General features: G+C 49.5%; 2 protein-coding genes across 7 annotated transcripts in view; both read right to left on the minus strand.

Annotated features, from left to right (window-relative positions):
* The window catches only part of prdm2 (PR/SET domain 2), a 73232-nt gene extending 60468 nt beyond the window's left edge, over positions 1 to 12764 (minus strand). Inside the window, exons 1-3 of one of the 3 annotated variants that reach the window (XM_033048429.1) lie at positions 12676 to 12764; positions 1496 to 1498; positions 226 to 306 (exon numbers count right to left, since the gene is read on the minus strand). In XM_033048429.1, coding sequence (XP_032904320.1) covers positions 226 to 240 — 15 coding nt within the window. In that variant the 5' untranslated portion in view covers positions 241 to 306; positions 1496 to 1498; positions 12676 to 12764. Of the gene's footprint in view, positions 1 to 225; positions 307 to 1495; positions 1499 to 12505; positions 12523 to 12675 lie in introns of those variants that run through there. The other 2 variants (XM_033048427.1, XM_033048428.1) reach the window with 2 other exon arrangements.
* A 13164-nt stretch (positions 12765 to 25928) lies between these two features.
* pdpn (podoplanin) overlaps positions 25929 to 27068 on the minus strand; it is a 34751-nt gene continuing 33611 nt past the window's right edge. For 3 of the 4 annotated variants that reach the window (XM_033048430.1, XM_033048431.1, XM_033048432.1), the window contains one exon: positions 26534 to 26919. In XM_033048430.1, coding sequence (XP_032904321.1) covers positions 26913 to 26919 — 7 coding nt within the window. In that variant the 3' untranslated portion in view covers positions 26534 to 26912. Of the gene's footprint in view, positions 26920 to 27068 lie in introns of all 4 variants that reach the window. The other variant, XM_033048433.1, reaches the window with a different exon arrangement.

Consider the following 27068-nt stretch of genomic DNA (forward strand, 5'->3'; position numbering starts at 1 on the left):
GGGCAGACAAACTTCTCCAGACTCTTTTGTCCAGAGATGCTGCCTGACCTGCTGAATTACTCCAGCATTTTGTTCACCTATCACTGGCTTTGTCCAGCTCCCATCTCTCTTAACCCAAGTACAATCAGTCTGAAGACAGGTCCCGACTTGAAACCAAACTATCTGTTCCCTCCACAGATGCTGCCCGCCCCAGCCCTAACACATCGAGAGGCAACGCACACTCACGTTCAACTCCTCCATTGGAAGCAGAGGGGCCTCTTGGTAACAGGCAAGTCTTCAAAATCATCCAGTCATTGAATTATCCCACTGCAAAGTGAAAACAAGTCTTAGAAGATGCAGAACAACCATGGCAACCATTCACATCCATGCAATCACCCTTAACCTCATCCATGCTGCATCAGAATTCTGCTTGCCTGTATTCTGCCTTCCGAGACTGTAGCTATACCGCGCGGTTACAGGCCCTTCGGCCCACCGTGTCCGTGCCGACCAGCGATCGCCCAGCACCGTCCTGCACACTGAGGCCAATTTACAATTTAACAGGAACCAATTAACCTACAAACCTGCACGTCTTTGGAGTGTGGGGGAAAACCGGAGCACCCGGAGAAAACCCACGCCGGTCACGGGGAGAACATGCAAACTCCGTACAGACAGCGCCCATAGTCAGGATCGAACCGTGTCAAATTAAATAATTGAACACAAAATTAAAGCAGGTAATAAAAGTCTGGGGATACTGAATGCTGCCACTGCCCTGCCTGCTTGCACCGCGCGCGCTGGGACTGGGGTTACTGAATGCTCCCACTGCCCTGCCTGCTTGTACTGTGCGCGCTGGAACTTGTACAACGGCTGCAAGGCAGCGCCTCGACTATTTCAACAATGATTTTTCATAATCTATATTACTAACAGTCTGATCTTGACCACTTCCTGTTGTTCTGTATATTGATTTTAGAAAAAGCGCTGCCACTTACGGCTGTGATTTTTGGCCATCTTACTCAGAGTCCCCCTCTGCTGCGCAGGACAAGAGGATTTTTCCCATCGATGAAAAATAAAAGAGTTATTAGTGTTTAAAAAATGTTGTGATTCTCTCTCCTGTCAATCACGCCATGAAGGCCACGCCCCTTCTTGTGGGAGGGACTATAAGTCTTAGAAGTGTGGGCGTGGCTCAGTCTCTGCAAGATGGAGGAGGGAGAGGTCACGACTCGCTGCCTTTAGTGGCCTTGCACCCTGCTTGAAATGTTAAGAAACTGCACTTGAATTTGGTGGCCTTGCACCCTGCTTGAAATGGAATTTCAAGGAATAGCCGTGTCAACTGCCAGCCCACCAGCCGTGAGTGAGTGAGCTGCCAGCCCAAGAATCCATTCAGCCCACAATGGCCATACTAACCCTCTGGAAACCAGTTCCTTCAGCCCTCAACACCCATACTAGCGCTCCAGAAAGCCCCCTCACCCCCCCACCAATATTGGAATTGTTGGAGAGGTGGAATATTGCGTTGGGGGACCAGCTCTCCCGTGATGCTGGGACCCAACGGGTCCCACTTAGTCTAGTTTAAAATAAAATCTGGACCCCTCACGGCCCAGTTTCAATCCTTTACGGCCCAATTTTGGAGGCTGGCAACCAGCAGGTTGAAGCAAGAGGGGATGCAGAGGTTTGCCACCATGACAGTGTATACGGGTGCAGCAGCGACTCTACCGTTGTCCTAGTGCACTGTACGCAGTGTTCACGTGCGGATCTGGTCTACACGGGCAAAAATAACCGCTGGGGTGCCAACACGTGTACTGGGGTACAGCGCCAGGGGCCCCCAGGTTCGATCCTGAGTGTGTAAAGGGCGATTTTTTTTCGGCGATTTTTCTGCGATTTTTTAGGCATCTACAAGCGACTAGGCTGCGTCCACATGGTCGCTGGGGTGTCGCCTGTACGGTCGCGAGTCGTCTCCTCAGTCGCCCAAAGTTGTGTTGTGTTTAAGAAGGAACTGCAGATGCTGGAAAATCGAAGGTAGGCAAAAATGCTGGAGAAACTCAGCGGGTGCAGCAGCGTCTATGGAGCGAAGGAAATAGGCAACATTTCGGGTCGAAACCCTTTGGGTTTCGGCCCGAAACGTTGCCTATTTCCTATAGTGGAGATTGTTTAACTCTTTGCATGGGGCGAAGGAAACGTCGCCTATTTCCTTCGCTCCACATAGATGCTGCTGCACCCGCTGAGTTTCTCCAGCACTTTTGTCTACCTTCGATTTTCCAGCATCTAATTGCAGTTCCTTCTTAAACACAGAAGCCGTGCGAGTATCTAACACACTGCAGATGGAGGCACAAAGGCCCTGAACCCAACGCAACAACTTACTCCCACTACTTGTCAGCGAGCTTCAAGGTCAAGGAACATTTAGCCTTGCTGATGCCAACTGGAGATTTTAATTCATTCCTTCAGCAGCACAGCATGTTAGGCCGGGACTGAGAGATAAGCATTGGTTTAAAAACATTACATTTGGTTCACATGCTTGATCAATGGTGTTTTATCATTAATGTTTTATTATTATTAAAGTTTAGTGTTTTCTGAGTCATTCGTAACTGTCACTGTATGTCATGTGTTTAAGAAGGAACTGCAGATGCTGGAAAATCGAAGGTAGACAAAAATGCTGGAGAAACTCAGCGGGTGCAGCAGCGTCTATGGAGCGAAGGAGATAGGCAACATTTCGGGCCGAAACCCTTCTTCAGACTGATAGGGGGTGGGGGGAGAAGAAAGGAAAAAGGAGGAGGAGGAGCCCGAGGGCTGAGGTGGGAAGGGGAGGAGACAGCAAGGGTTAACAGAATTGTGAGAATTCAATGTTCATGCCACCAGGATGCAGACTCCCCAAGCGGAATATGAGGCGCTGTTCCTCCAATTCCGGTGTTGAAAATTGTCATGTTGTATGTCATGTTGTTACTTGTGGGCGGAGCACCAAGGCAAATTCCTTGTATGTGAATACTTGGCCAATAGACTTACTTATTTCAAGTTCAAGTATATGGTTGCTCAAGGATTGTTTCCAAAATCAGAGCTGTTTGTGGACGTCTATAACAGTTGGGCGAGGACTCGGTGGGGCCGAGGGGCCTGTTTCCGTGCTGCATCTCGAAACTAAACGAATGTAGAAGATAAGAAGTTGGAGAGGCCGCATTTAGAGCATTGTGTTCAGTTCTGGGCACCCTGTTATGGGAAAGATGCTGTCAAGTTGGGAAGGGTGCAGAGAAGATTTACGGGGATGTTGCCGCGACTGAGAGTGGAGTCGGCGGGAGAGGGGTAGAGTCGCTGTCTCGTAGCGCCAGAGACCTGGGTTCCATGGACTGGTTGAAAATGCCAGTGTGGACTAGCGCCAGTTGTTCGGCACAGAGCTCGAGGGTAGAGGGGGAAACATTGGAGATTTCCGGCTTTTCTGTCTCCCGGATAGCTGTCTCCGGCATAAGTCGCCCCCCCCCCCAGATGCCACAGTTACAGCATCGGGTGGGAACACACAGGGAGAACGTGCAAACTCCACACAGGCAGCACCCGTAGGTCAGGATCGAACCCGGGTCTCCGACGCTGTAATGCAGCAGCTCTACCCGCTGCCCCACTGCGTGATGCCTTAATCAATCAAAAAGACCAGTGGACACTTTGTCCCAATCAGATGCATCCCCCAACAACCAACTACCCGAAAACTATAAGGCAGCTGAAAGCACCTTAGCTCCCTCTGAAGCAAGTATGAACGAGTTAAATAAATAGTAACAAACATAGCCAGGAGAATACAAAACAGATCATCAAGTGCAGAAGCAATCCTGACCTGAAACGTCGTCGATCCGTTCAGTCACAGTTTAGTTTATTGCCGAGGTACAGTGAAAAGCTGCTGTTGCGTGCTGACCAGTCAGCGGAAAGACTATACGCAAGGGATATGGGGGGAAGGCAGGAACGGGGTACTGATTGGGGATGATCTGCCATGATCACAGTGAATGGCGGTGCTGGCTCGAAGGGCCGATTGGCCTAATCCTGCACCTGTCGTCTATTGTCTAACACATGATTACAATCGAGCCATTTACAGTGTCCAGATACATCAGGGAATAACGTTTAATGCGCGGTAAAGCCAGCCAATCATTCATGGAACTTCACGCCTGTGCCCCTTGGTCACACTACCCTGCATCACTCCACAGCCTCATCATTCAGCATGCAAGTCCAGCACTGGTTTGTCAAACATGCAACAAGTTGCAAGTACCTGAATTGAGCCTCAGTCCGGAGAAGAGTCTTGACCCGAAACGTCACCTATTCCATTTTCTCCAGTAATGCTGCCTGATCCGCTGAGTTACTCCAGCACTGTGTATCTATCTTTCAGTTCAGAAGCAAGTCTGATCATGACTGCTGGGCGGGGGTGGGGGTTCACCATTCGAGTCGATGCCATTGTCTTACAGACACAAGGGAGGCAAGCTGCCATATGTCACAGCGCGGCAACACAGAGGCAACACAGAGGCGCACTCACAACTCCGTGCCCAAGCCAGCAGGTGATTATCCATCCCAGAATATCCAGCCCACAGCAGGCCATGAGCAACAGAGACAGCAAACAACTCACCCGACAAGCAACAGAGCAAAAAGCCCAGATAGACACAAAACGCTGGAGTAACTCAGCGGGTCAGGCAGCATCTCTAGAGAGAAGGAACGGGTGACGTTTTGGGTCGAGAACCTTCTTCAGACTGGGAGTCAGCTTTTACGGTCTCTCTTCATAGAAACAAAGAAAATAGGTGCAGGAGTAGGCCATTCGGCCCTTCGAGCCAGCACCGCCATTCAGTGTGATCATGGCTGATCATCCCCAATCAGTACCAGTTCCTGCTTTCCCCCATTTCCCTTGATTCCGTAACTCTTCCCTTGACTCTTTGGTTTAAACCAGAGGGTCTGAGGAAGGATCTCGACCCGAAACGTCACCCATTCCTTCTCTCCAGAGATGCGGCCGGTCCCAGTGAGTTACTCCAGCGTTTTGTGTCTATCTTCGGTTTAAACCAGCGTCTGCAGTTCCTTCCTGCACGAACCAAAAACCCTGCTCCCAGTGCATTAGAATTGTGCACACACACGTGTACATACACACACACACACATGTGTGCACACACATGCGCACATACACACACATGTGCACACGCATGCGCACATACACACACATGTGCAAACACACACGTGTGCACACACACATGTGTACAAACACACGTGTGCACACACGCACACGTACACACGCAAGAGTGCACACAGGCGCGCTTACACACACTCCTGAATTCAGAACATCTTGTAAACACATACCAGACACAAAGAACCGCTTAATCCCAACGTTGCCTCAATTATTAAATTTGTGGAATTAATTTTATCAAGTTGTCTGTAAAAGTCAAGATATTTGAAACATTTCTGGCTCTGCTGTTGGGGACAGTGGGACGGGGTGATGGGAAAGGATGAGGACAGGTTGGTTACCTGTCGCAGGTGTATCAGGGTTGGTTATCATCTTACACTATTTATGGTTTAAATATTTTCGGCTAATTATTCATCTTCAGCAATGAGAAAAATAAAGGTGGACCCGGAATTGAAACTGAAAGTAACTGAGAACATGGAGCAGAGTCACGGGACGGGAACACCATCCTGAGGCCTTGTTGCATTTGGAGCTTAGTTTAGAGAAACAGCACAGAAACAGGCCCTTCGGCCCACTGGGTCCGCGCCGGCCAATCAATTAACCGGACACTAATTCTATCCTGCACACTCGGGTCAATTTACAGCATCCAATTAACTTGCAAACCTGCATATTTTTGGAGTTTGGGAGGAAATCGGAGCAATCGGGCAAAAGCCAGGTACAGACGGTGCCCGCAGTCAGGATCGAACCCGGGTCTCTGGCACCGTAATGTTGTGAATGTATCTGCCTCAACTACCTTCTCCGGCAGCTCATTCCGTACACTCATCTCCCCTTGTGCAAAAAAGTTGCAACTCAGGTTCCTATCAAATCTTTACCCCCTCAGCTGGGCAGCGGTAGAGTTGCTGCCTCACAGCGCCAGTGAGCCGGGTTCGATCCTGACTACGCGGATCCTGACATGCTGTCTGTGCGGAGTTTGCACGTTCTCCCCGTGGCCCGCGTGGGTTTTGCGGGGGCGCTCGCTTGTTCCAGTGGAATCAGCAGACTGACCTGCACACTGGGGGCCAATTAACCCACAAACCCACACGTCTTTGGGATGTGGGAGGAAACAAATGCGGTCACGGGGAGAACGTGCAAACTCCACACGGACAGCATGTGAGGTCAGGATGGGATGGGATCTGGGTCTCTGGCGCTGCTAGGCAGCTGCACTACCCGCTGCGCCGCTCTGCATTCAAAATATAAACAGCAAATACAATCAGTACATGTTGTTCTCTGGGGAGAAACAAGGAACTGCAGGTGCAGATTATTACATGGAAGGACACAAAGTGCTGGAGTAACTCAGTGTATCAGGCAGCATCTCTCGAGAAAAGGGAACAGGTGACGTTTCGGTTTGGAGCCTTTCCGAAGACTATTTCTTTCATGTTCTCCACAGATGCTGCCTGACCCGCTGAGTTACTCCATCACTCCGTGAAACGTCACCTATCCAAGTTCTCCACAGATGCTGCCTGACCCGCTGAGTTACTCCATCACTCTGTGAAACGTCACCTATCCAAGTTCTCCACAGATGCTGCCTGACCCGCTGAGTTACTCCAGCACTCTGTGAAACGTCAGCTATCCATGTTCTCCACAGATGCTGCCTGACCCGCTGAGTTATGGTGCAGCAGCATCTATGGAGCTAAGGAAATAGGCAACGTTTCGGGCCGAAACCCTTCTGGAAATAGGCAACGTTTCGGGCCGAAACCCGGAAGGGTTTCGGCCCGAAACGTTGCCTATTTCCTTAGCTCCATAGATGCTGCTGCACCCGCTGAGTTACTCCAGCACTCTGTGAAACGTCACCTATCCGTGTTCTCCACAGATGCTGCCTGACCCGCTGAGTTACTCCAGCACTTTATGTCTGAACTTCATTTCTAAACCAGTGCCTGCAGTTCCTTCATTCTCCACCCGAGACCCGTTTTTCTTTATTTCTTTCAGGCTGAAGAAAGGTCCCGACCTGAAACGCCACCAGCACATGTTCTCCACAGATGCTGCCGGCTCCAAGTTTCTTGGATGGGGCATCCTCCGGTTAAAACGGATTGCGCCACAATCCCAACAAGTCCAATCCCACAACGTTGAGATGTTGCTGGCACGTCTAACGCAGCTGCAGACAAACCAGTTCAGCCACAAAGACATGTTTCTCTCCGCAAAACGTGGCTCAGCTTTAAGGCAGTCACCCAGCCAGCCGACAGCACCACACAGCTCCGAGCCAAGTAGCCCTTGCTCTCCCTCTCCCTCTCCCCATCCTTCCCCCATCCCAGTTCTCCCACTTGTTCCACTGTCCTCCTGATTAAAGTAAGTAAGTAAGTTTATTGGCCAAGTGTTCACATACAAGGAATTTGCCTTGGTGCTCCGCCCACAAGTAACAACATGACATACAGTGACAGTCACGAAAACACTAAACATTAATAATAATAAAACATTAATGATAAAACACCATTGATCAAGCATGTGAACCAACAAATCACGACTCGCTGTCCCCCTCCCAGAGCAAACAATGATCCATTCGGCATTCCCTTTTCATACTTTAACCTTTCATAAGGGTCTCAACCCGAAGCGTCACCCATTCCGTCTCTCCAGAGATGCTGCCTGTCCCGCTGAGTTACTCCAGCATTTTGTGTCTATCTTCGGTGTAAACCGGCATCTGCAGTTCCTTCCTGCACACTGCCTCGCCTGTTGTGCATGAACAGCAGTTCAGGAGAGCAAAGCAAAACAACGACTCCACCCCATCAGTGGTCATTGTGTTCAGCTTCACACATTTGCATCATTGCTTCCTAAACCTGGATGTAAACTTCGCAGTTGGAACGTGGCTGAGAACACAGGATAGGTGACGTTTCACAGAGTGCTGGAGTAACTCAGCGGGTACAGCAGCATCTATGGAGCTAAGGAAATAGGCAACGTTGCCTATTTCCAGAAGGGTTTCGGCCCGAAACGTTGCCTATTTCCTTAGCTCCATAGATGCTGCTGTACCCGCTGAGTTACTCCAGCACTCTGTGAAACGTCACCTATCCATGTTCTCCACAGATGCTGCCTGACCCGCTGAGTTACTCCAGCACTCTGTGAAACGTCACCTATCCATGTTCTCCACAGATGCTGCCTGACCCGCTGAGTTACTCCAGCACTCTGTGAAACGTCACCTATCCATGTTCTCCACAGATGCTGCCTGACCCACTGAGTTATGGTGCAGCAGCATCTATGGAGCTAAGGAAATAGGCAACGTTTCGGCCCGAAACGTTGCCTATTTCCAGAAGGGTTTCGGCCCGAAACGTTGCCTATTTCCTTAGCTCCATAGATGCTGCTGCACCATAACTCAGCAGGTCAGGCAGCATCTGTGGAGAACATGGATAGGTGACGTTTCACAGAGTGCTGGAGTAACTCAGCGGGCCAGGCAGCATCTGTGGAGAACATGGATAGGTGACGTTTCACACAGTGCTGGAGTAACTCAGCGGGTCAGGCAGCATCTGTGGAGAACATGGATAGGTGACGTTTCACAGAGTGCTGGAGTAACTCAGCGGGTCGGGCAGCATCTGTGGAGAACATGGATAGGTGATGTTTCGGGTCAGGACTCTTCTTTGCATTATTGAGTTAGATAGAGGTCTAGGGGCTAGTGGAATCAAGGGATATGGGGAGAAGGCAGGCACGGGTTATTGATTGGGGATGATCAGCCATGATCACAATGAATGGCAGTGCTGGCTCGAAGGGCTGAATGGCCTCCTCCTGCACCTGTTTCCTATGTCTGTATATCCACCTCGCCATGTTCTGCTGAGACGCTGCCTGACCGGCTGAGCGCTGTGTTTAACCACACAAGGTTGTGGATCCTGCAGTTCCTTGTGTCTGCATTTGCTGGGCTAGATCCTGGGTCACGCAGCCAACAAACGTTGCCTTTCACCCTCAGGTCCTGGGCCAGCTACCTGTAGAGGCGGAACAAAACCTCCACGGTGGCGCAGCGGTAGAGTTGCTGCCTCACAGCGCCAGAGACCCGGGTTCGATCCTGACTACGGGCGCTGTCTGTACGGAGTTTGCACGTTCTCCCCGTGACCTGCGTGGGTTTTCTCCGGGTGCTCCGGTTTCCTCCCACACTCCAAAGACGTGCAGGTTTGTAGGTTAATTGGCTTGGTGTATGTGTAAATTGTCCCTAGTGTGTGTAGGATAGTGTTAGTGTGCGGGGATCGCTGGTCGGTGCGGACTCGATGGGCCGAAGGGCCTGTGTCCGCGCTGTATCTCTGAACTAAACTAGATAAAGCTAAGCACCCGTGTACGTAAGGAGATCAGTCGACCACGTGAACCCATCCAAGCTTTCCTGCTTTTAAAACCAAAGGCGTTAATTTACATATAGAAAATGAATCAAATGATGTCAAATGTCAAGGACTAGAGGGCACAGCTTTAGGGTGAGAGGGACAGGACGTGAAGGAGATGTATGACACATGGGGTGGTGGGTGCTGGGGTGGTGGGTGCTGGGTGCTGGGGTGGTGGGTGCTGGGGTGGTGGGTGGTGGGTGCTGGGGTGGTGGGTGATGGGTGATGGGGTGGTGGGTGATGGGGTGGTGGGTGATGGGGTGGTGGGTGATGGGGTGGTGGGTGATGGGTGATGGGGTGGTGGGTGCTGGGGTGGTGGGTGATGGGTGATGGGGTGGTGGGTGATGGGGTGGTGGGTGATGGGGTGGTGGGTGATGGGGTGGTGGGTGATGGGGTGGTGGGTGATGGGGTGGTGGGTGCTGGGGTGGTGGGTGATGGGGTGGTGGGTGATGGGTGATGGGGTGGTGGGTGATGGGGTGGTGGGTGATGGGGTGGTGGGTGCTGGGGTGGTGGGTGATGGGGTGGTGGGTGATGGGTGATGGGGTGGTGGGTGCTGGGGTGGTGGGTGCTGGGTGCTGGGGTGGTGGGTGCTGGGGTGGTGGGTGCTGGGGTGGTGGGTGCTGGGGTGGTGGGTGCTGGGGTGGTGGGTGCTGGGGTGGTGGGTGCTGGGGTGGTGGGTGCTGGGGTGGTGGGTGCTGGGTGCTGGGGTGGTGGGTGCTGGGGTGGTGGGTGCTGGGGTGGTGGGTGCTGGGTGCTGGGGTGCTGGGGTGGTGGGTGCTGGGGTGGTGGGTGCTGGGGTGGTGGGTGCTGGGTGCTGGGGTGGTGGGTGCTGGGGTGGTGGGTGCTAGGTGGTGGGTGCTGGGGTGGTGGGTGGTGGGTGCTGGGGTGGTGGGTGCTGGGGTGGTGGGTGCTGGGGTGGTGGGTGCTGGGGTGGTGGGTGCTGGGGTGGTGGGTGCTGCGGTGGTGGGTGCTGGGGTGGTGGGTGCTGGGGTGGTGGGTGCTGGGGTGGTGGGTGCTGGGGTGGTGAGTGCTGGGTGCAGGGGTGGTGGGTGCTGGGGTGGTGGGTGCTGGGGTGGTGGGTGCTGGGGTGGTGGGTGCTGGGGTGGTGGGTGCTGGGGTGGTGGGTGCTGGGGTGGTGGGTGCTGGGGTGGTGGGTGCAGGGGTGGTGGGTGCTGGGGTGGTGGGTGCTGGGGTGGTGGGTGCTGGGGTGGTGGGTGCTGGGGTGGTGGGTGCTGGGGTGGTGGGTGCCTGGAGCGCGTTGCCAGGGGCGGTAGTGGAGACAGATACCACAGTGGCGTTTAAGAAGCTTTTAAATAGGGGCAGGAAGTCCAGGAAATTGAAGGATGTGGATCACGTGAGGGAAGAGGAGGAGTACATCTCGGCATGGGCATTGTGGGCCGAAGGGCCTGTTCCATGAGGAGTTCACACATTGTTCGGACACGGAGTGGGAACTGAAGATGCTGGTTTACAACAAAGATAGACAATAGACAATAGGTGCAGGAGTAGGCCATTCGGCCCATCGAGCCAGCATCGCCATTCAATGTGATCGTGGCTGATCATCCCCAATCAGTTCCCCGTTCCTGCCTTCTCCCCATATCCTCTGCGCTATCTTCAAGAGCCCTATCTAGCTCTCTCTTTATAGAAGTGAATTGATATTTTTAAGGCAGAGATAGATAGATTCTAGATCAGTACGGGTGTCAGGGGTTATGGGGAGAAGGCAGGAGAATGGGGTTAGGAGGGAGAGATAGATCAGCCATATCTTGGCCGAATGGCCTAATTCTGCTCCTTATGAACAAAAAGTGCTGGAGTAACTCAGCGGGACAGGCAGCATCTCTGGAGAGAAGGAATGGGTGACGTTTCGGGTCGAGACCCTTCTTCGGACTGATAGTCAGGGGAGAGGGAGACACAGAGATATGGAAGGGTAAGGTGTGAAAACGAGAGATCAAAGGAGACGAAGCTCAATGAAAATGTAGAATAGATCGTTGTTAGCGAGGAGAAGTTGACAACGAGGCGTACAGAGATAACATTAAATCAGGAGGACAGTCAGACTGGTCAGAGAACTGGGATGGGGGCGGGATGGAGAGAGAGGGAAAGCAAGGGTTACTTAAAGTCAATATTCATACACTGGGGTATAACAATGATCTAGTCTACATTTTCCTTGATCTCCATCCCCTTTGTTGCCTCATTTTCACACCTTGCCCTTCCATATCTCTGTATCTCCCTCTCTCCTGACTTAGTCTCGACCCGAAACATCGCCTATTCCTTCTCTCCAGAGATGCTGCCTGTCCCGCTGAGTTACTCCAGCATTCTGTGTCTATCAGCTGGGGGGGTGGGGGTGTAAGCTGCCCAAAGTGAAATATGGGGTGCGAGATTCTGACACGGACCCTCCCCAAGCCCAAGAGGCCGAGGTCTTCCGGCACCACCGCATCCTTGTCCTGCAAACACCACAACGCTTACAATGCCCGTCACCACACACTCATGGCACAGGGGCAAGGTACAGGCTGGGGGTTTAAACCAGGACAGTCGTCCCATCTCCATCAGCGGCACCAATGCCTGAGCTCAGCAGAGATATCTGGCCCTCGAGCCCGATAGAAACATAGACAACAGGTGCAGGAGTAGAGGCCATTCAGCCCTTCGAGCCATTCAATGTGATCACGGCTGATCATCCAACATCAGTACCCCGTTCCTGCCTTCTCCCCACATCCCCTGATTCCGTTAGCCCCAAGAGCTAAATATAACTCTCTCTTGAAAACAGAGATCTCAATAAAAAAGAACAGATCTTGAGAGACAGACAGACAGAGAGGCGGAGATGGACGGAGAGAGAGTGAGAGAGGGAGGGAGAGAGAGAAAGAGAGAGAGAGGGGATGGAGGGAGAGAGGGGAGAGGGAGAGAGAGGGGGAGGGAGAGAGGGATGGGGAGAGGGAAGAATAGAGGGAGGGAGAGACGGACGGAGAGAGGGAGAGAGGAAGAGAGGGAGGGAGAGGAAAGGAGAGAGGGAGAGAGAAAGGGGGAGAGGGAGGGAAAGAGAGAGAAAGGGAGAGGGAGGGAGGGAGATGCGACGTGCGATTAATATGAACACAAGATGAGCTACCTGCCACTAGCTGGGGGCCGGGGGCCGGGGGCCGGGGGCCGGGGGCCGGGGGCCGGAGCGAGGTTTGGTCCCCAGAGGCTCCATCATTTCTACCCCACACACAAACCCATTCTGATTGTGTCGCCACTCTCCGCCCGCCTGCCCGCACAGACAGACACTCACTCACTCACCAGCGGCACAGGAAGTTTCACCAGCTCCTTTGTTACTCCAGCACTCGGGTTAACTCCTTCACTGCCGCCCTGACTTCATCAAACCTGACCTTTGTTTAGTGCCTAATCAATGTTTGAGAAGCGAGAAATAACTAGCGTCGCGCACCCCTCACCCCCCTCCCCCCATATACACACCCACACACACACACACACAGCCCCCACACACACAGCCCCCACACACACACACACACACACACAAACCCACACCACCCCCCACACCCCCCCCCCCCCCCCCCCCCCCCCCACAACCCCCCCCCCCCCCCCCCCCACACACACACACACACACACTCGCACACCCCCCCCCCCCCCACACACATACACACACCCCCCCCCCCCCCCCCCCCACACCCACACACACACACAAAAACGGTTTCGGCCAGAAACGTTGCCTATTTCCTTCGCTCCATAGATGCTGCTGCACCCGCTGAGTTTCTCCAGCATTTTTGTCTACCTTCGATTTTCCAGCATCTGCAGTTCCTTCTTAAAACCTCTATATCTATACCGATCTATATATCAATATATATATCTATGTATATCTGAAGAAGGGTCTAGAAATGTAACCTGGTCCAAACAGCATTCCACTTTCATTACACTTTACACCAGGTATTTAATTAATTTTAAATCTATTCCACACTTGCAGACGTACTCACCTCATCACTCACGCACGACACAAATGTCACCAACTTTAATATCTGCTCCTTTTCAACGTTTTGGGTCTTTGCCAGCCAATAAGAAGGGCCGAATGGCCCACTCCTGCACCTATTGTCTATTGTCTATTCTTAAAGATAGCGGAGTCAGGGGATATGGGGAGAAGGCAGGAACGGGGTACTGATTGGGGATGATCAGCCATGATCACAGTGAATGGCGGTGCTGGCTCGAAGGGCCGAATGGCCTCATGTGCACCTATTGTCTATTGTCTAGAAATTAAAAAATAAATGTGGTTATAATCAAGCTAAGAACTTAGAATAAATTCCCTTGAGATATTGTATCTTTATAAGTATGTCTGGGGAAAAGATCAAGTTTCTATCTGCTATTCTGGTCCTGGGTAACCAGCAGTTAGTGCTTGACCTGCCCTTACATCACAAGGTAGTTTGATTATTTAAACTGACAGGGGTTGTGATGTCACAAAGATGCTGCAACTGATTAGTGTCTAAAGTTTCCTCCTTGAAACTAAAGTGGATTCAGAACGTGAATGTGGGTCAAGGAATCACCAGGAAAACCCTGATGGCTCGATGCTGGCTCGAAGGGCCGAATGGCCTACTCCTGCACCTATTGTCTATTGGCCCTGAACATGAACAGATCCTTCAAACGTGGGGCTTATGAACTAATAACCTTTTGTACCCCATCGAAGAAACACAAAGGGCTGCCAAAATAGATTCACTGTTTACATCACTGGCCATTTAGCTTTTGTTTTAAGGGTTAGTTTAGTTGTTAGTTTAATTGTTATTTTTAGTGAAGGTTGGTACAAAATGCTGGAGTAACTCAGCGGGACAGGCAACATCTCTGGAGAGAAGGTGTTTAAGAAGGAACTGCAGATGCTGGAAAATCGAAGGTAGACAAAAATGCTGGAGAAACTCAGCGGGTGAGGCAGCATCTATGGAGCGAAGGAAATAGGCGACGTTTCGGAGTCGAGACCCTTCTTCGAAGGAATAGGTGATGTTTCGGGTCGAGACCCGAAGGGTCTCGACCTGAAACGTCACCTATTCCTTCACTCCATAGATACTGCCTCACCCGCGGAGAAACTCAGCAGGTGAGGCAGCATCTATGGAGCGAAGGAAATAGGCGACATTTTGGGCCGAAACCCTTCTTCAGACCTTCGTTAAATTTAGTTAAATTTAGTTGTGTCTGGTTGGGTAACTATGAGAGGGTGAAGACTATTCCATGCTTTAATTGTGCGGGGGTAGAATGAATTGCTGTACACATCTGCCTTGGTAGCTGGAATCTCAAATTGGATCGAACGCCCTCGTCTGCTCCTAATAGGTTTGGGTTTAGTGTAGGTCTGGTCATCTATGTCGAGTTGGCCATTTAACATTTTGTAGAAACAGGGTCAAACGTCTTGGAGAGGGTTCCACCCCAGAGAATTCAGAAGTTTGGGAACACTCGCTTCTCTCTCATAGGAATTAGTAACAAATCGAGCTGCCTGTCTTTGGACACGTTCGATGGAAGAAATATTTCTATTTGTGTACGGGTCCCACGCAGAAAGTGCGTAGTCCAAATGTGGTTCGAAAGGTCTGTTTCTGTGCTGTGCTTTAAACGTTTTATTTCAGTCACTGATATATGTGGCAGGACTTATAGAAAAGTGGGATTTACTGGAACCAATACTTTTCCTCAAAAAAAATGAAATCTACTTAGACAAGTCATTACTGAAGGTGAACTGTACACAGCAAGGGCCAGGAAGCGAGCGGGTAAGATCATCTCTGACCCCTCTCACCCTGCCCACAAACTCTTTGAATCACTTCCCTCTGGAAGGCGACTCCGGGCTGTCAAAGCTGCCACAGCCAGACATAAAAACAGTTTTTATCCACGAGTAGTTGCTCTACTTAACAGCCCCCCTTTGATCTGGTATTCTGTTGGTTCACGTGCTTGATCAATGGTGTTTTATCATTAATGTCTTATTATTATTAATGTTTAGTGTTTTCTGAGTCATTCGTAACTGTCACTGTATGTCATGTTGTTACTTGTGGGCGGAGCACCAAGGCAAATTCCTTGTATGTGAATACTTGGCCAATAAACTTACTTACTTACAGAAGTTTATTTATTTAGACATATAAAAATTATTTGAATTAGGTCTCTTAACTACAGGAGGTGAGACCTGGCATGGCAATGACGGCAGCTAAATCAATCCACACCAGGTTATTTCTTCAGGGAATAGAGATGAGGTAATAACAATACAACTGCTAATTGGAGCAATCCCAGTCTCCAAGTGGTTTGTAGAAGGATATGATCATCTCATGCAGCTGATAATTGCATCAAGGACTCCAGGCGTAACATGTAGTCAGAGTCAGAAGGCACAGAAACAGGCCCTTCGACACGGTGGGGCAACGGTAGAGTTACTGCCTTACAGCGCCAGGGACCCGGGTTCGACCCCGACTGCGGGCGCTGTCTGTGCAGAGTTTGCACGTTCTCCCCGTGACCCGCATGGGTTTTCTCCGAGATCTTCGGTTTCCTCCCACACTCCAAAGACGTACAGGTTTGTAGGTTAATTGGATTGGTATTTATGTAAAATTGCCGCTAGTGTGTGTCCTTTCACTGAAGACCTTATCATGGGTTATGGGGAGAAGGCAGGAGAATGGGATTGGGGGGGGGATGATAGATCAGCCACGATTGAATGGCAGAGTATACTCGATGGGCCGAATGGCCTAATTCTGCCCCTACGACCTATGAACTAACGAAGCATCCAACTCTGCCAGTGTAAACACACCCACAGTTGGTTCATTGCTGGCCCAATGGTTCTATGAATAGTATTTTGTTTGTTTATCCGTGGCACAACAAAAAAGCCAAGATTCTTACCTGTCACCCGAGCTTTAGGAAAAACAATGACCTCACCCAATGTTGACAGGATCGAAGGCCGTTAATGGTGAATGGATTCATTGAAGAATAATATGTTGTTTACTGCAGTAGAAAGCTCCCATCCTTCTCAATGAGCACATTATCTAGCTCAGCGCGAGTCTGGCCCTGGGGATATCCCTCTCCCTCCCTCCCTCCCCGCAAATTAAATACATTGTTTTTTCTCACTTTGTCAGTTCTGACGAAGTGCGTTTATTTGAGGTGTTAACTCTTTCCCTTTTCACGGGAGCTGCCTGGACAGCTGAGTCTTTTCAACATTTTCTCTTCTTGTTTCAGATTCAAGAGGTTGAGTGGAGTACAAAAGATAGACACACAGTGTTGGAGTAACTCAGTGGGTCAGGCAGGCAGCATCTGTGGAGAACATGGATAGGTGACGTTTCACAGAGTGCTGGAGTAACTCAGTGGGTCAGGCAGCATCTGTGGACAACATGGATAGGTGATGTTTCACAGAGTGCTGGAGTAACTCAGTGGGTCAGGCAGCATCTGTGGACAACATGGATAGGTGACGTTTCACAGAGTGCTGGAGTAACTCAGCGGGTCAGGCAGCATCTGTGGAGAACATGGATAGGTGATGTTTCACAGAGTGCTGGAGTAACTCAGCGGGTCAGGCCGCACTTGTTCTATTTGATCTTCCGTTTGTGCATGTCGAGTCGATTGCATTAGTCGAAACAGGGCGGACCACCTGAAGGTTGCAATCTTCCACCCCTTTAGTTGAGTTGAGTTCAGTTTATTGTCACATGTACCGAGGTACAGTGAAAAGCTTTTGTGGCATGCTATCCAGTCGGTGGAAAGACAATACACTAGGGGTGGAGAACCTGCGGACTCAAGGCCATTATGTGTGGCCTTTTGAATGAATCCAAATCTTGTAGAACAAATCCTTTTACTTTTATTAATATGTTTTTGTTCGTCTTTTATTATTTTTAATCTTAAAATGAACGTATTTAAAATAGTAAAGAGTAAAAGAAGATTCAACAACATAATCCTCCCCGACTGACGGGCACAATTAAAACATTAGTAAGTCATGAGGGCTATTTTAACACAATAATGTACATTTTGAAGTATATCTAATTGAAGTTTCTTGGATGTGGAGTTATTAGATTACAGCTAACTTAATGCAGCATTCCAACATGAAAAGGTTCCCCACCCCTGCAATACACAATCACGATCTCCCCGTGACCCGCGTGGGTTTTCTCCGGGATCTTCGGTTTCCTCCCACACTCCAAAGTACGGGTTTGTAGGTTAATTGGCTCAGTGTATACATGCACAATTGTCTGTAGTGTGTGTAGGATAGTGTTAATGTGCAGGGATCGCTGGTCACAGACTCAGTGGGCAGAAGGGCCTGTTCCCGTGCTGTATCTCTAAACTAAACTAAACTGATGACTAGTTGCTTTACACAGAAAGTGTTTGTGACAAAGGCCAGGAATATGTTATATTTTTAGTTTAGTTTAGTTTATTGTCACGTGTACGGAGGTGCAGTGAAAAGCTTTTGTTGCGTGCTAACCAGTCAGCAGAAAGACAATACATGATTACAATCCAGCCATCCAGGTACATGATCAGGGAATAACGTCTAGTGCAAGGCAAAGCCTGTTAAAATCCGATCAAAGATAGTCCGAGACCCGAAACGTTGCCTATTTCCTTCGCTCCATAGATGCTGCTGCACCCGCTGAGTTTCTCCAGCATTTTTGTCTACCAGCTAGAGGTTGTTCATTTCTCAGCCACTGGGCTGCGATATTGCAACACTATTCTTACAAAATCAACTCTACTGCAAAAGGTACACAAAATTGCTGGAGGAACTCAGCGGGTGCAGCAGCATCTATGGAGCGAAGGAAATAGGCGACGTTTCGGGCCGAAACCCTTCTTCAGACTCTACTGCAAAAGGGGCAGCTTTAGATCCAAGTTGTCTCTGCTTGTAAAGACTCTGTATTCATTTTGAATCAAAGAAGCAGTGGGCGGCACAGTGGCTCAGCGGTAGAGTTGCTGCCTCACAGCGCCAGAGACCCGGGTTCCATCCTGACTACGGGCGCTGTCTGTACGGAGTTTGTACGTTCTCCCCGTGACCTGCCCGCGTGGGTTTTCTCCGGGTGCTCCGGTTTCCTCCCACACTCCAAAGACGCGCAGGTTTGTAGGTTAATTAGGCTTTGGTCAATAAGTCTTAAACACTGTCCCGAGTGTGTGTGTGTGTGTGTGTGTAGGATAGTGTTAGTGTGCGGGGATCGCTGGTCGGCGCGGACTCGGTGGGCCGAAGGGCCTGTTTCCGCGCTGTATCTCCAAACTAAACTAAGCCGAAATCTGAAGAAGGGTTTCGTCCCGAAACGTTGCCTATTTCCTTCGCTCCATGCAAAGAGTTGAAGAATCTCCACTATAGGAAATAGGCAACGTTTCGGGCCGAAACCCTTTGGGTTTCGTCCCGAAACGTTGCCTATTTCCTTCGCTCCACATAGATGCTGCCGCACCCGCTGAGTTTCTCCAGCATTTTTAAGTAAATTGGCTTTGGTGTAATTGTAAATTGTCCATAGTGTGTGTGTGGGATAGTGTTAGTGTGCAGGGATCGCTGGTCTGCACGGACTTGTTGGGCCGAAGGGCCCGTTTCGCGCCGTATCTCTAAACTAAACTAAACTAAACAGTTAAATTCGCAGCTAATTTCCTCTTTTAATGGAAAACAGGGGCTGACAAACAAATTTACATTTTCAACTTTTAAGCCGGACTTTGTTTCGATATTTCTACTGGGTTAACTGGGGGAAATCTTATAGGACCGAGATGAGGAAAAAAAAAATACACACAGAGAGTGGTGAATCTGTGGAATTCTCTGCCACAGAAGGTAGTTGAGCCCAGTTCATTGGCTATGTTTAAGAGGGAGTTAGATGTGGCCCTTGTGGCTCAAAGGAATCGGGGTATGGAGAGAAGGCAGGTACAGGATACTGAGTTGGATGTTCAGCCATGATCATATTGAATGGTGGTGCAGGCTCGAAGGGCCGATTGGCCTACTCCTGCACCTATTGTCTATGTTTCTATGTTTCCATGTTATTCATTATCGTGTGGAGAATGCATGAAAATAAATATCACAAACCTCGTTCAGCTTTGAAATCGCCATGTCTGAGAAGGTTCCCGTGTGCAGCCAGAGGTACGGTCTCAGTGAGGTTCCCGACTGGAAATGTCGCTCATCCATTGCCTCCACAGATGCTGCCCGCACGTTGTTGGCTAACTACGATTCCAGCATCCGCAGTAGAAACCTGAGCGGCAACGTTCCTTCACACACAATGGGAGGTGGGTGCATGGAATGAGCTGCCGGAGGAGGTGGTTGAGACATAGAAACAGAAACATAGAAACATAGGTGCAGGAGTAGGCCATTCGGCCATTCGAGCCAGCACCGCCATTCAATATGATCATCTACAATCAGTACCCCGTTCCTGCTTTCTCCCCATATCCCTTGGTTCCGTTAGCCCTAAGAGCTGTATCTAACTCTCTCTTGAAAACATTCAGTGAATTGGCCTCCACTGCCTTCTGTGGCAGAGAATTCCACAGATTCCCAACTCTCTGGTGAAAACGTTTTTTTGGAAGCAGGTTCTATCGGTTCAGGAGTTGGATGGGGGGGGGGGGGGCCGGACTTTGGGAGCGACGTTGCGTGGCCCTGGGCCAAACCCCCTCAGCTGGCCTGCGGGCTGGGCTTTGTGTGTAGTCCAGCACCCGGGCCAACTCATCATTCACCCAGCCATGGCCGAGTCCGTCCACGAATTGCCGTCGGGAATCTGTCCAGTATTTTGACCTTTTATCCCTTATTTGGGAGTGAGAGAGTTAGCAACACTAGTTTCCACGCTGTATCACTCTGTGACTCGAATCTATCTGAATGTTGCTTCTTCAGTGTCACATATTTTCCATGGCAGCAGGGAGAACTTCACTGGCTCAGACCGAACTTTACTGAATCTTTAGCTGACTCATGTCTAGACCTGGTCTGGTCCGTACAAGATATCTCGATAGCCTCTTGACTCCACTCCAGCCTTCAGGAACAGAGGGAGAAAATAGATATTTTAAATCCAACGTACTGTGATAATTTCAACAGATATTTTTTTTCTAGCTCTTTAAACTTTTTCTTCTCCCTTGAAGTTTTAGTTTAGTTTAGTTTAGTTTAGTTTAGTTTAGTTTAGAGATACAGCATGGAAAGAGGCCCTTCGGCCCACCATGTCCGCGCCGACCAGCGATTACTAACACTATCCTACACACACACTAAAGAAAACTTACAATTTTACCAAAGCCAATTAACCTACAAACCTGCACGTCTTTGGAGTGTGGGAGGAAACCGGAGCGCCCGGAGAAAACCCACGCGGGTCACGGGGGAGAAGGTACAAACTCCGTACAGACAGCGCCGGTAGTCGGGATCGAACCTGGGTCTCTGGCGCTGTGAGGCAGCAACTCTACCGCTGAGCCACCGTGGAAAAAAGTGCAAGTGAGGAAGATGATCTCAAACTGTTAGGCGTTATTGATGGGAGGTCTTCCTGAAAAATAGCTGAAGAATTCACTGCGGTCAGACACGGGAACATTGTCATCCCAGCCAACTGGTGCTTTTCCCCAATCCACTCCGTCTTTCCCGACATGCAGCGGGCTGTGTGGGGATCGTGGAATTCAGGGAATGTCACCAACAGACTTAACCAGTTTAAGAAGGAACTGCAGATGCTGGAAAATCGAAGGTAGACAAAAATGCTGGAGAAACTCAGCGGGTGCAGCAGCATCTATGGAGCGAAGGAAATAGGCAACGTTTCCTTCGCTCCATGCAAAGAGTTGAACAATCACCACTGTAGGAAATAGGTAACGTTTCGGGCCGAAACCCGGAAGGGTTTCGGCCCGAAACGTTGCCTATTTCCTTCGCTCCATAGATGCTGCTGCACCCGCTGAGTTTCTCCAGCATTTTTGTGTACCTTCGATTTTCCAGCATTCTTCGAAGGAATAGGTGACGTTTCAGGTCGAGACCCTTCTTCGAAGGAATAGGTGACGTTTCGGGTCGAGACCATTCTTCGAAGGAATAGGTGACGTTTCGGGTCGAGACCCTTCTTCGAAGGAATAGGTGACGTTTCGGGTCGAGACCCTTGTTCGAAGGAATAGGTGACGTTTCGGGTCGAGACCCTTCTTCGAAGGAATAGGTGGCCCAAAGGGTCTCGCCCCGAAACGTCACCTATTCCTTCACTCCATAGAGTTTTTTTAATCTACTCGTTGGAAATGAATAAAGGACGAAAAGTAAAAACAAGTGCGTTTTATTAACAATAATATATTTCATTAGGTAATGAAATTTGACAATTTAATAATAATAATAATAATACATTTTATTTATGGGCGCCTTTCAAGAGTCTCAAGGACACCTTACAAAAATTGAGCAGGTAGAGGAAAAACATGCAAGGGGAATGAAATAAATAGTAGAGACATGACTAGTACACAAAGTAAAGACAGAATTCAATACAAAACACAGTATGAGGCAATTAATGCACAGATGAAAAGGGAGGGGGACGTGGGGCTAAGGATAGGCAGAGGTGAAGAGATGGGTCTTGAGGCGGGACTGGAAGATGGTGAGGGACACGGAATTGCGGATCAGTTGGGGGAGGGAGTTCCAGAGCCTGGGAGCTGCCCTGGAGAAGGCTCTGTCCCCAAAACTGCGGAGGTTGGACTTGTGGATGGAGAGGAGACCGGCTGATGTGGATCTGAGGGACCGTGAGGGTTGGTAGGGGGAGAGGAGGTCAGTGAGATATGGGGGGGCCAGATGGTGGAGGGCTTTGTAGGTGAGGATCAGGATTTTGTAGGTGATCCGGTGGGAGATGGGAAGCCAGTGAAGTTGTTTGAGGACTGGAGTGATGTGATGCCAGGATTTGGTGTGGGTGATGAGTCGGGCGGCTGCGTTCTGGACCAGTTGACACTTTAATGACACTTTATAAAAAACACCTTAACCAGTTTAGTTTAGTTTAGTTTAGAGAACAGACCATTCGGCCCAGGAACTGTCGCAACGTTTAAGAAACAGCCACATGGACAGGACAGTTTTTGAGGGATACGGGCCAAACGCAGGCAGGTGGGACTAGTAGTGGAGCCGGGGCATGTTGGTCGGTGTGGGCAAGTTGGGCCGAAGGGCCTGTTTCCACGCTGTGAGACTCTATGACTAATTACCTTAAATAAATGAGACGGAATGTATCAATGTCATCGAGGGTTAAAACTTGAAGCAACAAATATTTCATTCCAAAGATGGACTGATTTTGGGCTGAGGTTGAAGCAGGAACTCTTGCCCCTCGAGCCAATATACAGCAGCGCTCATATTTTTGCCAATAAGCAGAAGCACGACGCCACAAGTGCGTGTAGGCCACAGCCCGACACTCCACCCTTCACCTTTCCCCATTACAAGGGCAAATAGCCCAGGCACCGTACTTTTAGACTTACTCTAGAGAAACAGCGCAGAAACAGGCCCTTCGGCCCACCGAGTCCGTGCCGACCAGAGATCACCCCGTATACTAGCACGACCCCACACACACGGGACAACGTACGGAGGCCACGTCTTTGGAATGTGGGAGGAAGCCGGAGCTCCCAGAGAAAACCCACATGGTTACGGGGGGGGGGGGGGGAACGCGCAAACTCCACACAGGCAGCACCCGAGGTCAGGATGGAACCCGGGTGTCTGGCGCTGCAAGGCAGCAGCTCTACCCGCTGCGCCACCGTGGCCAGCTGTTGCGTGGAGGAACCATTGCCCGAGCCGTGGGTATTTTGGGGAAAGCGAAGTTGGGCTGTGGGACGGGGACTGGGCCCTGCCGGTGTCAACGTTCCCTGGTGAAGGCAGACTGCCGGTTGCAAGAGGCCTGAATATCAACCTTTGTTTTCTGTGGTGCCGAGAGGGGGGGGGGAGCAGCGTTGGACCCAGGCCTAAAACTACAGGCCGACCGACCGACCGTTGGCGTACACACCGGCAGTGTGTAAATTGTTTATTTTCACACTGATGCTTCTGTCCTGCTGCAGGGTGAATGAACAACGGGATTAGTCAGCTCGGAGGTGATGATGTCGGTCGGGTTTCACCATCCTGCATCAGTTTCCAGCTGTTTGTCCTCTTGTTCCATATGTGTCTCCAGTTCGTGCCGACCACTGGCTGGCTCAGGACGAACGCAGATAAACAGCCCAACCTTTCAGCAGCCACCATGTACGTAGCCCTCCTGGGATCAGCTAATATGTATAGAATGTACAGTCCAGTCATCCCGCTCCGTAACTCCTCAACAGCGGTAAATGAGGGCCATTTATAGAGTCCTGGCCCTTACAATAGACACCTTATAGGCTGACACATGCAGTACATTGTCCTTCATCACAGTCACGACATACTCCATCACGCTTTTCATCAGGCCGTCACAGGCAAGCATTAAACTTTATATACTTTGAAGGGCGGTGGACACAAGAGTGGCGGTCAACGGGGGAAGCCAACACTATTGCCCAACTTCAGGAGAAGAGTCTCTTTCATTCCAGGAGCAGAATGAGGCCATTCGGCCCATCAAGTCTCGACTCCCCCATTCAATCATGGCTGATCTATCTAGCTTGCTGCTAGAATGGACTGGTGATAAAGTTACTAAGTTCTTTGATCAGGTATTTTGTTGGTTCACATGCTTGATCAATGGTGTTTGATCATTCATGTTTTATTGTTATTAATGTTTAGTGTTTTCTGAGTCATTCGTAACTGTCACTGTATGTCGTGTTGTTACTTGTGGGCGGAGCGCCAAGGCAAATTCCTTGTATGTGAATACTTGGCCAATAAACTTACTTACTTACTTACTTAGTTCATTAGTTCCTAAATTATGGAGCAGAATTAGGCCATTCGGCCCATCAAGTCTACTCCGCCATTCAATCATCGCTGATCTGTCTCTCCCTCTCAACCCCATTCTCCTGCCTTCTCCCCACTACCTCTGATACCCGTACTAATCAATAATCCATCAATCCCCACCTTAAAATATCCATTGACTTGGCCTCCACAGCCATCTGTGGCGATTAATTCCACAGTCCAGACCCTCCTTCGAAGGAATAGGTGACGTTTCGGGTCGAGACCCTTCTTCGAAGGAATAGGTGACGTTTCGGGTCGAGACTCTTCTTCGAAGGAATAGGTGACGTTTCAGGTCGAGACCCTTCTTCGAAGGAATAGGTGACGTTTCGTCTCGAGACCCTTCGGGTCTCGACCCGAAACGTCACCTATTCCTTCACTCCATAGATGCTGCCTCGCCCGCTGAGTTTCTCCAGCATTTTTGTCTTTTTTTTAATCTACTCATTGAAAATGAATAAAGGTCGAAAAGTAAAAACAAGTGCCTTTTATTAACTATAATACATTTCATAGGTAATGAAATTTGACACTTTGATAATGACAATTTATTAAAAAAAACACTGTTTTATTTGACAGCAACTGTTGTAATAATGGGCAGTTGCGTACAAGAAGGTGTCAAACACTCTTTGCCGGTGTGGTCAGGACTGGTCCCCGACGTGGGATCTCGAGTCGCCCTGGAGTCTGTGGAGGACTGACAGGATGATGGGGATATTCGGACATCCAGAGGAAGCTCCCAGCCTGAAGTCTCGCACGCTGACGTGGAAAGCGTTCCGTTTCTGGTGATGTGGAGGCAGCCTGCTCAGAGACTGCTGCCACTGAGACTTAACCCCAGACCCTGCTCACACTGTTCAGCATTCACAGGTGCTCCATAGATGCTGCTGCACCCGCTGAGTTTCTCCAGCAATTTTGTCTACCTTCGATTCTCCAGCATCTGCAGTTTCCTCTTGAACTCTTCAGCATTCACAGGGCTGAGAGAATGTTCAATTTCACTTTAGACTTTGGCGATACAGAATGGAAACCATTCGGCCCACGCTGACCCTGTACACTAGCACTATCCTACACACTAGGGACAATTCACAATTTTTTCATCTAAGCCAATTAACCTACAAACCCGTGTGGGAAGGAACTGCAGATGCTGGTTTAAACTGAAGAGGGACTCAAAAAGCTGGAGTAACTCAACGGGTCAGGCAGCATCTCTGGTGAGAAGCGACAAGCCTACAAACCTGCACGTCTTTGGAGTGCGGGAAGAAACCAGAGCACCCGGAGAAAACCCACACGGTCACGGGGAGAACGTACAAACTCCGTACACAGCGCCCGTAGTCAGGATGGAACCCGGGTCTCTGGCGCTGTGAGGCAGCAGCTCTACCCGCTGCACCACCGTGCCGTTACTGGTGGACAGGGTAACGACATTGGAATGAATGAATGACCGTTCACCAAGGCCCACACGTCCACGGACACTTGGCTGTGGGGAACAATCCCATCTCAACCCAAACCTGATGACAGCATCCAGCAATTGCAGGGGTAAGAGTCTGAGCAAGATGCAACTCCGAGACCCCTACACTGCTCCACGAATCCCCCTCAATGGAACAATCTCAGAAGGCTGTTACTTAGAGCTGAGGATCAAAGCTTCCAGGGCCTTGCCATCCCATTCTTCCTTCACAGAAATTTATCAAATGATTGATTGATTGGTTGATCAATTGATTGATTGCTCGATTGATTGCTCGATTGGTTGATCGATCAGTTGTTTGATTTATCGATCTATTGATGAATGATTGAATGATTGAATGATTGAATGATTGAATTTGAATGATTGAATGATTGAATGATTGAATGATTGAATGATCAGTTGATTGATTGATCGGTTGTTTGATTGCTCGATTGGTCAATTGATCGATTGATTAGTTGATTGATTAATTGCATTTTGCAGCACAGCTCACCTCCTCATTCATGTCCAATTTCATTAGGGTGGAAAAGATAAAGTTATTGAAGAAGCAAAAATCAAAAGTGCTGATAATTTGGGGACAAAGCCTCAGGTATAAATACAAAGCATATATGTATCAATACATAGCATATTTATACATAGCATAAACATGTTACGCATATTGTAGCAAAGGTTAAAGGTCTTTGATTGTCACGTGTACCAATTAAGCTACGGTGATATGCAAATTAACATGCAACCATTCTAAGACATAAAACTACAGAAAAGTCAACATAAACATCCACCACAGTGGATTCCTCATGTTCCCCACTGTGATGGAAGGCAATAAAGTCTTCCCTCATTTTTTTCATTTTTAGCAGACAATTCAAATAACATTAGACACAAAATGCTGAAGTAACTCAGCGGGACAGGCAGCGTCTCTGGAGAGAAGGAACGGGCGACGTTTCGGGTCGAGACCTTTCTTCAGACTGAAGAAGGGTCTCGACCTGCAACGTCACACAATACATACATATTGTCTTTCCACTGACTGGTTGGCACGCAACAAAAGCTTTTCACTGTACCTCGGTACACGTGGCAATAAACTAAACTGAACTGATATAATGTATGCTATAAATACAATATATTTTGCAGCTCCATGCAAAACAAATTCTGCATTAAATGACTTTAACTACATGCTGGATTTGCACTACACAAATTAAATGACGAGGGGAGGGGAGGTGGGGGGAGGGCAGGGGCAGATTTCACCAGCTCTCTGAGAGTCGGGCCGCTTTAGAGTCCAAGGAACGTTGGCAGACGTACGTTTGGTTATCCTGGTTTCAAATGACTTCATTCTCACTGCAGAACCACCAGTTAGTCATGTCTGTTTATCTTGGCAGATCAGGGCCTGTGGACATTCAGAGACTGTGTCAGTACAAGGTATGAGCATCAAATTTGTTTATGCAGTTACCAGCTATACACTGAATCATTGTTGCCATGATGTTCAACATGAGGGAAGTCATAGGAAGTTGAAAACACTCAAAGCCGACCAGTGAT

This window comes from Amblyraja radiata, chromosome 31, assembly GCF_010909765.2.
Source record: "Amblyraja radiata isolate CabotCenter1 chromosome 31, sAmbRad1.1.pri, whole genome shotgun sequence".
Taxonomy (NCBI): domain Eukaryota; kingdom Metazoa; phylum Chordata; class Chondrichthyes; order Rajiformes; family Rajidae; genus Amblyraja; species Amblyraja radiata.